The sequence below is a fragment of the Sinocyclocheilus grahami genome, unplaced genomic scaffold, assembly GCF_001515645.1.
Source record: "Sinocyclocheilus grahami isolate Dianchi unplaced genomic scaffold, SAMN03320097.WGS_v1.1 scaffold632.1, whole genome shotgun sequence".
Taxonomy (NCBI): Eukaryota; Metazoa; Chordata; class Actinopteri; order Cypriniformes; family Cyprinidae; genus Sinocyclocheilus; species Sinocyclocheilus grahami.
In genome coordinates this window covers 372735-383285 of record NW_015505811.1, presented here as the reverse complement: position 1 = coordinate 383285, position 10551 = coordinate 372735, and the positions used below count along the sequence as shown (strand labels likewise).

General features: G+C 36.8%; 2 protein-coding genes across 2 annotated transcripts in view; both read right to left on the bottom strand.

Moving 5' to 3' along the window:
* LOC107558124 (glycerol-3-phosphate acyltransferase 4-like) overlaps positions 1-9391 on the bottom strand; it is a 10506-nt gene extending 1115 nt beyond the window's left edge. Inside the window, exons 1-11 of the mRNA XM_016241741.1 lie at positions 9301-9391; positions 8354-8867; positions 4048-4117; positions 3688-3970; positions 2590-2664; positions 1224-1313; positions 1016-1109; positions 812-927; positions 655-710; positions 476-561; positions 260-388 (exon numbers count right to left, since the gene is read on the bottom strand). Coding sequence (XP_016097227.1) covers positions 260-388; positions 476-561; positions 655-710; positions 812-927; positions 1016-1109; positions 1224-1313; positions 2590-2664; positions 3688-3970; positions 4048-4117; positions 8354-8521 — 1167 coding nt within the window. The 5' untranslated portion in view covers positions 8522-8867; positions 9301-9391. The remainder of the gene's footprint in view (positions 1-259; positions 389-475; positions 562-654; positions 711-811; positions 928-1015; positions 1110-1223; positions 1314-2589; positions 2665-3687; positions 3971-4047; positions 4118-8353; positions 8868-9300) is intronic.
* Positions 8842-10551, bottom strand: part of LOC107558082 (calcium-binding protein 2-like) — a 25988-nt gene continuing 24278 nt past the window's right edge. The window contains exons 5-7 of the mRNA XM_016241707.1: positions 10441-10515; positions 10284-10356; positions 8842-8867 (exon numbers count right to left, since the gene is read on the bottom strand). Of these exons, the coding sequence (XP_016097193.1) occupies positions 8842-8867; positions 10284-10356; positions 10441-10515 (174 nt within the window). The remainder of the gene's footprint in view (positions 8868-10283; positions 10357-10440; positions 10516-10551) is intronic.

Below are 10551 nucleotides of genomic sequence, written 5' to 3'. Positions count from 1 at the left end.
ATTTGCTGTTCAAGAAACTTTTCTTCTTTTTATCAATGTTGAAAACGGTTGCGCTGCTTAATATTTTTTCATGTTTTCTTGGATTAATAGAAAGTTAAAAGGAACAACATTTATTTTAAATAGAAATCTTTACTGTCACTTCTGATCAATTTAATGCATCCTTGCTCAATAAAAGTATTAAAACTTACTGACCCCAAACTTATGAACAGTAGTGTATATATAATGAAATATACGTCTCTTTCAAAGCTTCACCACTCACCATACGGCTCATTGGTGGAAGGTACCAGACGCTACACACAATGGCCCAACTGCTCATCATGTGCAGCAGGTAGTTCACCATCCCAAACTTGCTGCTGTTCCAGAACGCGTCACCAAAACGAGGGTCATACTGCCAAAATAACAGCCAAAGTCATGTAAAAACACTTTATCAGCAACAAAGATAGCATATAACAGAAAAAAAGGAGTTTGTTCTTACCTTTATTGCCACAGGGTAAACTGTGCAGCCGATCTCAAAGCTTCCCTTCTTGAACATCATGACTGAAGTGTTGTTGATACAAGTTCCTTTAGAAATGACAAAAAAAAGTGTATTTATTCCACATATAATCATATACTTCAGTATGAAATGGTAATATAAGCAGGAGTTCTAACACTCACCCTCTGGGAATATGAGGATTGGCAGTTTGCTTTTGTCTGCAACGTGGTCACTCAATCTAAAAAAATTTTTTTTTATTAGTTTGTGACAAACAGAAATATTCAAAACGTAATTGCAAATTGGAGGAGGTGAATATTTGTGAGAAAAATTCAATGTTACCGTTTGGCCACAAGGTGTCGGTCCTTCACTTCAGACCTCTCAAACCAGATGTGAGGACAGGCCTTCACCATCGCCCTCTGAATGACCCCTATCAGACCACCATGGACCTGGCCCACCTGATCCACACAGAGAGACAGGGTTAATGCAAATATTACATTCAATATCAATACTGAACCGAAATCATCAACACAAACATGACACTACCATAGCGTAGCATCCGTCACTGGCCAGAATGATGACGTCAATAGGTGAGGTGTGATTGGCCACACAGATTCCTCCGTTTTTGGGTTTGTTCTCCCTTGAAGCCAAAAAAGTGAATACTAATAAATATGGAAAATAAAACGATACAACAGGCATAAACATCTCTAATAGTGTTTAATATTGGTATATGGTAGTGTTTATGTGTCAGTACCTGTCATGGTAGGTGATGATGGCCGTCAGGGCTCTTACACAGATCCGGTAACACATCAGATGAACCTTGTCACTGAGATAACTCTTCATTCTGCCCATTAGAGCACAGACATCAGTGTTAATGTTACACATCTACCATTTATTCCTGTGATGTAGAGCTGAATTTTCAGCATCATTACTCCAGACTTCAGTGTCACATGATCCTTCAGAAATCATTCTAATATGCTGATTTGGTGCTCAAGAAACTTTTTTTTATTATCAATGTTGAAAACATTTTTAATATTATGTTTTATTAAAATAATAAATACAAATATTTTTGTGGAAACATTTCTCTCAGGATTCTTTGATGAATAGAATGTTCACAAGTACATTTATTTTAAATAGAAATCTTATTTTATCACTATAAAAGTCTTTACTGTCACATCCTTGCTGAATAAAAGTTTTTTTTTTTCTCTTACTGACTGCAAACTTTTGAATGGTAGTTTATATCAATTTTTGTTTCAAACTGGTGCATCACAGGACAGACAGCCATGGTCTACTGTGATGTTTTAAATCACAACACTACAGCTGCAGGTGTTAAACCTTCAGACATACCTTCCATTTGGAAACAGTCCAACAATTGACGTCAGAACCACGAGAAGACCAACACCGGTGAAAGCAAGCGTGACCCTGTTAAGAGCAACACAGAAAATGTTCAAAACAAAATCTAATAATGCTTAGCATAATCACTGCATGAATATTATGTCTGCATTAGAGTAAATGTCCCGAGCTAGTGAAGCTTACGAACAGTCCCAGGTGACTTGCACATTTCTTCAGCATAGTTCTTTTGAATAAAAATATGAGGTGTCCGTTTAACCTTGAGCACTTAGCATTTGGCACATGTAAGCCTTAAAAATGCTGATGGTTTAAAATTGCTGACAGTTTAAAACCGCTGACCTACGTCTGTTTTTAAGGTTTGGAATTGTGCCACACAGAACTTTGGCTATTTCTCACTGAAACGCACTACACATTAGTTTCAGACATAATTCAGACCAAATTTTAAACACTAGCCCCCTTATGTTTTATTAAAATAATAAATACAAATATTTTTGTGGAAACATTTCTCTCAGGATTCTTTGATGAATAGAATGTTCACAAGTACATTTTTTTAAAATAGAAATCTTATTTTATCACTATAAAAGTCTTTACTGTCACATCCTTGCTGAATAAAAGTTTTTTTTTTTTCTCTTACTGACTGCAAACTTTTGAATGGTAGTTTATATCAATTTTTGTTTCAAACTGGTGCATCACAGGACAGACAGCCATGGTCTACTGTGATGTTTTAAATCACAACACTACAGCTGCAGGTGTTAAACCTTCAGACATACCTTCCATTTGGAAACAGTCCAACAATTGACGTCAGAACCACGAGAAGACCAACACCGGTGAAAGCAAGCGTGACCCTGTTAAGAGCAACACAGAAAATGTTCAAAACAAAATCTAATAATGCTTAGCATAATCACTGCACGAATATTATGTCTGCATTAGAGTAAATGTCCCGAGCTAGTGAAGCTTACGAACAGTCCCAGGTGACTTGCACATTTCTTCAGCATAGTTCTTTTGAATAAAAATATGAGGTGTCCGTTTAACCTTGAGCACTTAGCATTTGGCACATGTAAGCCTTAAAAATGCTGATGGTTTAAAATTGCTGACAGTTTAAAACCGCTGACCTACGTCTGTTTTTAAGGTTTGGAATTGTGCCACACAGAACTTTGGCTATTTCTCACTGAAACGCACTACACATTAGTTTCAGACATAATTCAGACCAAATTTTAAACACTAGCCCCCGGTTTCACAAACAAGGCTTAAGCCTAGTCCCAGACTAAAATGTAAATCTGACTCGTTTCAACTGAAAGAAACTTGCACAGACTGATCTTAAACTATATCAGTGCCTTTGTTTTGTCTCAAGATGCACACCAGTAATGTTTTTTTTTTTCTAAGGCACATTTATTAAAATTACTCAAATGTCCTAATTAAACTATGGCCTAATCCTGGCTTAGTCTAAGCCCTGTCTGTGAAACCAGGCCTAGGTGTGCATTTACTGAATTTGTAAATAGTTAGAGAAAAACTGGGCATTACAGACTAAACAATTGAGAATCACAAACAAACACACACTAAAATGTTTGATATCCTCCAACCGGAAGAAATTAAAGTGTGAAGCAAAAAAAAGAAAAAATTATATATACCACACAACTTTCTGTGAAATCTATCAACTCATCCAGACTACAAATCAAGGACAAATCTGTGCAAAATTGTCTTAAGTCTGATCTATCTGCTAGTATGTCTTTAAGAAGGAACAGGAATACATAAGCTTTGAAGAGCCAGTTCAACACCTTTTAAGTGATTACCAATTTAAAAAACACAAGTACCACCAATTATATCCATCCACAAAGCATTCATGCACTATCCACAGATCTTCCTCTCACCTGAGTGGCAGCAGAAACCCATAGCGGATGAGCACTCCCACCCCCCAGAGTGCTGTGAGCTGGGTGCTGATGTGGTGGAAGTTGTAGTTGCTTCGGGTCAGCAGGTTCCAGGACTCCAGCTCCTCTGCCGTGAAGCGCTTGGTCACCTCGTCATCGACAATGCTCTCTACACCTCGCCGGCAGAAATAGAAGATGTCAGACATATCAAATTCAGGCTCTGCACCTCCACGCCTCATGTCCTGGATCTCCTGTTCGAGGGACAGTGGCTCTTTAGCAATGATCCCTGGGGGGAAAAAAAGAGCAGGGTTATGATGGTGGTGAAGATATGATGTTGGTGGTAATGACTTTTTAGTGTTTTACCATTGCTGTAGGGTTTGTAGAGATGCTGATTCTTCTCCTTGGCTCCTCGCTCCATTCTTAAGGTCGCCCACTGAAAGCAGAATGAGAATTAGTCCCACAAATTAAGTAAATCGCAAACTGTAATAGTTCAGCACAGTATCCTGGTGTGCACAGTAGTATCGCATTAAAAAGCCTAAAAACAGTAATAATATATTTCCAACTGTGGTATTTCCACAATTTAAAGAAGCAAAAATGTACTGAATCATTTCATCATGTTCTGGTGATGGATGATCTGTTACATTATGGAATCACATTACATGAGTCACGACATCTTAATTGAATCACTTAATCGTCCTTTTGTTACACCATGTTACATTTATTTTGTATCCCCAATGGCAGGCTGGACTCCAGACCCCACGAGACCTCATACAGCTGTCATGAGGATGGAGAAACAAACAACATTCAAGCGGTAAACAGCCTTTGGGGAGCCAATCCCACAGACTCACAGCCAGCCGCCCAAAACACCACTGGGGAGGAGAACACAACGGCTGATCCATGTGTCCTCGCTGGGTCCTGGAGTTCAGCCAGAACGCCTGAAAACCACAACCACTGACAAGTTCAACAGACTTTTGAACCAGTTCTTTTCAATGATTTGGTCAAAATGTTTCACAAAACATCTGTCAATTACTAACAACGAAACCTTTAAAACCTATTTGAAACAAGCAATAAACAACATTTAACCAAATATTGACTTAAAATACAGTTTCTAGGAGCACTTGACCTAAAAGAATCAGTTCAGATTGAAATGAACAGGCTAAAAGAACCCGTCTGTCTTAAACCTGCTGCATCACACTGAACTAAATACAGGGATTCTGCATAGGTTTTAAAATCTAATTTAAGACATACGACCTTTTTTAAGATTTAAAAAAAAATTGTTATTGTTGCCCATAAAGAACAAATTTATACAATCTCAAAATAAAGCATGAATACCAGATTTTACTACTACTAATACTTCCATACATACAAATTAGAGGTTGATCAATACTGGATTTTGCTGATAGGAAAATCATGTGTTTAAAGAAAAAGTAATAAACAGATTTTTTTTGCTAATACTAGTCTATATACTTAATGTGTTAAATGAAGTGCTTCGTTTTTCCTTCCTGCGAAAGGGCCGGCCCACAACAAAGCTACAAGAGTTAAGGTTGTATTAAATGCCAGATATAGTGTGTAACCAAACTCCTAATAATATCCAGAAAAAAGATTTTATGCATTTTTTATGAATATTTTTGAACATTTTATGATCTGATTCTTTTGAGTCAAGTGCTCAAAGAAAGTGCATTTTAATTAAATACTGAGTGAATTTTTTTTAATGCAGGTTTCAAATGAGTTTTACAGATTGTTAGTGACCACTGAAAAGAAGAGAATCACAGAATCACTGAAAAGAAGAGGTTTACTTTTGTTATACCATTTCAGATATTTAAGATTTTATGACCTTAAATTTGCTCAAAATAAATTTAAGACGTTTTAAGACTAGTTAAAGACCCACAAGAACCCTGTAAATAGTTTCTATGTTTTGCCTTGTTTATCTATACCTGCACATGTATGTACACGTGTACACACAACATCTGATGTTGCTGTTACTGCATCTGAATTTTCCCTTAGGGATCATTAATGTGGATTAGCCAAGCAAGGACAGCAGCTGAGCACCGAGTGTGGAAAGATGTCCATGCGCTGTGTGAAAGTAAACAGTGACTCTTGCAGGCACTGATGATGCTGTGACTCAAGAGAGATGCGGAAGCGAAGGTCAGGCTAGGGAAAGAGTGAACAGTCAAGCTGCTTGTCAGACTAAATCTCGCTACCCTGTTCAGGGTCACCAGACAGCAAAGTACGGGGAAGTTAGTCACTGGAAAAAAGCCATCTGGAGTTTCTTAGGGAGTCTGGAGAGGGTCGGACAGAGTGACTATATTAGTCCAGATGGATGAGAGGAGAGTGGCAGCATAGGAAACCATCAGAATCTATTTTAGGTCACACACAGAGCTCTTACTGGCATGCATTTACAATAAGGAACATTTAGGTACTTCAGGATTTGATTTTAATTTAGAAAAACACATTGTGATTTCAAAATTATTCTTGAAGCATCTCAATTACAGAGCATGGATGCAATTTTTTTTAGCATTAAATCATGCATTAGACCTAGTGATTGGCGTCACGCTATCTGAAGTAAGTGAAATCTTTGATACTTGCTGTCAGTTCCAAAAAGAGAATCCTAAAGCATCAAAAACAGGCCACTGTTTCTCCATTTCTGGGTGTGGAAACATGCAATAGGGCTTAAGCAAAGTAAAAAAAAAAAAAAAAAAAACTATATTATTCCAATATTCCAAGTAGGGCTGGGCGATACGGCAAAAAATTTTTTATCTCAATTTTTTTTTGTTTTAGAACGTTTGACCGATTTTCGATTTTTAACATGATTCAAGTTTTTTTTTTTTATTAACCCTCTAGTTAAACACATTTCTATCTCAAGTGCACCACACATGAAGTAAATGTTAAACAAATCACTTCTTTGCAAAAAAAGATCCATGAACTACAACTACGTCTTGTACAAACTTGTATTATACATATTATATGTTCAGAAATAATACAAGGAAAATGCTTTAAAAAAAAAACTCAAAAGTCAAGGTAATTCAAATTCAAAATGACTGAAGGTACAACACCAGTAGGCTATTATTAACTATAAATGTTCTGTAAAATCAATGAACCGCAGCTTTCAGCCTGATGTCACCATGATGCAAACATGAAATATCATATATACAGTAGTAGTTCTTTACAGGTTTTTATTCTATTACACCTCTTTTCCATTGTTTTTTCAATGTAAACATGGACTGTTGTTTGACTGTTGCGCTCGCGTCTCTTGCAGCATCTCATGCATGAAACGGCATTCTAAAAACGCGGTGCTCAAATTAAAAGTTCAATCCCCATATTCCTGCATTTTTTCCTATTCCACTGCCCAAGTCACATCTTTGTCAACACAAAAGCGCCTTCTACATATGGTCCTTCACAGAGCGCATCACACGTGAGCGGTTAATCACGTGCGCCGACATGCAGTTGGATCATTCTTTTCTCTTTACTTAACGTAAGGTAATATTTCTATTCAAAATTGTGATTTCTCGATTTATAAAAAATAAAATCGTGGCAAAACATTAAATTCGAATTAATCGATAAAATCGGAAAAATCGCCAAGTCCTCCTAATTCCAATATTCCAATTAAAAATGTAGAATTACTTAAGTGAATTCCTAAATGAAGATATATTGATGCAAAACATCTCAAAAAGCATCAGAATCTATCTCAGAATGCTCTTGTGTTCAGTATACACTACCTTTCAAAAGTTTGGGATCAGTACGATTTTTTTTAACGCTTGTGAAAGTGTCTAGTGCTCCCAAAGGCTGCATGGATTTGATGAAAAATACAGTAAAAACAGTCATATTGTGAATTATTTTTTACAATTTTCTACTTTAATATTTTTATACATTTTCTGTTATACAAAGTTGAATTTTCAGCAGCATTACTCCAGTCTTCAGTGCCACATAATCCTTTAGCAATATTTTTATTATGCTGAAAAGAACAGCATTTATTTGAAAATCTTTACTGTTAACCAATTTAATGCATATTTACTTAAAAGTATTCATTTCTTTTAAATTAAAATAAATCACACTGACTGACCCCAGATTTTTTTAAATGTAGTGTACCTGACCCATCAATGAGAGGTAGATTAACATTTATTGACTTTTTTAGACTTCCATCTTCACAAATTCAAACAAAGCGCTGCATGTTGATTATATGAAGCAAAAAGATTTTTCATCTCATGTGCTTAATTAAACAGACTAACATCCACTGGAGGAAACACGTTTCTAAAACTGGCACTCATGGTATTCACAATCTCACCCATAAATTCACACCCCTACAAACCACTCTGAAACGACCCAAACTGCCAGAGTCCTGCAACAATGCATGTTGTCCATAAAGTTTTGAAGATGAAAGAATATGTGACAGCACAGGATAAAGTGAGGCAAAGCCAAACGACAGCCAGACCCTCCAGACTCACTAATTCAGTCAATCGTGAATCTGTGTTCTTTTTTGAGCCTATGTGAAGGGAAAGATTGCTGACTGCAACTGAACTAAGTAGTAAAAACACAGAGCAAAAGACTCCCTGAATGACCTTCCAACTTATATTACAAGACCACTGCACCACAGACAGACCTCCTCGGATATTCTTGTTGAGTAATGAAATTACTGTGAAATGACAGACATACTCAACATCAACTCACTCACCTCAAAAAGCTTGATGAGGGACTTCATATACAGTCTGCGGATCCCAAAGGACACACCGAAGATTGCAGGTACGATGATGAACACCAGAAGAAGGGTGAACCACACGGTGAAGGAGATGCCCAAGAGCATACAGATCAGGCTGTCGAAGGGGAAGAGGTAGGACTCCATCTTGACCACAATGTGGAGTCCGGACGATTCAAAGGACACAAAATGACCTAAACACAGACTGCTGGACTCCTCTGATATGCTTCAATTTCTGAAGCCTACGCTGAAACACAGCCTTCATGGGCATGTAGGGGAAAATGATCATTTATGCCTGAAACAATGGACGAATATCCATCGAATTAACACTATAGACATCTCAGCGGGACACATCAAGGTTAAAAAAACCCTGAATAAGACTGTGCATGAACATCCAATCCTTCCTGCTTTTACAGTCTCTTGGGAGGAATACTGTGCTTCAGAGGTCTATGTGAAACGGCCTCAAATCAGTCCACTGCCATTTCTGTCATATCTAGAAAAACAGGAAAGAAAAACACAGAAATATGTATATGAAGATTTGAAACAAGCTCAAAATAAACTGCTTAAATATAATATTTAGGCATTATTTGCGAAATAAATGATACATGCCCTTTTAGATCACTTATTTAAATCAGAATGATATTCTAAATAATGAAATGTGTTGATAGGCACTATTAAAAAGACAGTAATGGACAATTCAAAAGCTACATTTCTAAATATAACACTCTAAACATATTCTTCATCTTAATTTCTGAGATGCATTTAGATTTCTATCTAAAATGCATCATAAATTGATGAAAATTGTGGTTGTATGAAACAGATGCAAATGACTGGATGCTAAAGCGCTAATCGCCAACTACTCTTTTAATCACGTAATTAACTCGCCAAACGTCTTTAAATGTATGAAACCCGTTGTTTACACTGACCTTTTCCTGGAAGATGGCGTTTAAATGCTGATTTGTCTTCTCAATAAAACAGTAATTTGCCATTTGAGCATATTGAGACGCTGCTGTTGTTGTTGTTTAAAATAATATATATATATATATATATATATATATATATATATATTCCATTCTGTTACTAACAATCCCTTAAATTTTGAGTTTAATGCAAATACATACTATACAACAAAGGGACGTTCAACTCTCACATCAGCAAGAATAACAGTGCCAGCTATTTTTGTCCTTGCCGTGTTCATGCTCTTTTTGAGCATGGTTAATCTGAGAGGTGAAATAATCCTGTGGTTAAGAGATAATCTGGTTGACAGCTCTACTACTGTCACTTTACCACCTTCACGAGGATGAGATTCAACAGCAGCTAAACTGTGTGATACAGCGGCTCACAGCAAGAGGGACCAAAATCAATAATAGGGATCATTTGTCTCAGTCCTTTTTTTTTCATATTCTGTATTTTGCATTGCATTTTTTCCGATAAATCCACTTATGTTATTTAAAATTTCTTACATAAAGTAATTTTCCACCTTCTCTGTTGTTTCAATAAATGTTCTGGTTAGACTGAAGAGTTTGCGCTGTGAACACTAGAGTACGTCTTTGTATTTTGTCCTCCAAAAGAGCAAGGAAAATCCATTTTCCCTCATGAAATGTACCCTTTAAGTACTTTTCAAAAGGTTGATTGCTACTTTAATAACTTTGAGAACAAAAAAAAAATTACATTTGAGATTAAACCCTGGAATTATTGCTTTCCATAATTAAATTTGACTGCAGATTCCAAAATATGGAACACGGAGGGAACGTGAATGTAATATTTTTTGGATTATTGTGGACAGATCATTGCGATCGTTTTCTCCCATGCCGCATAAACCGATTCACTACACCTAGAACAGTAATAAAGACACTGCGGCAGTGAAATTAGCATTACTAACTAGCAAAATCAACACAAGGTGGCTCACCTTCAAAGTCCACGTGCCCGTCTCCGTTTAAATCGATGTCCCGCAGAATGTCCTCCAGATCTCTGTGACCCACCTGAGGGAATAAGAATCAATAAAGCGATGAAAGGAGAATTGAATGAGGGCTTTAAACGCTTTTTAGCAAAGTAAATAACAGCACCTGCTGGCCCAGCAGTTTCTTCATGGCCTCTCTTAGTTCTGCTGTACTGATCTGACCGTCTCCGTTGGTGTCGAACTGAGAGAAAGGGAACAAAAGAAGAGTGATAAGAGG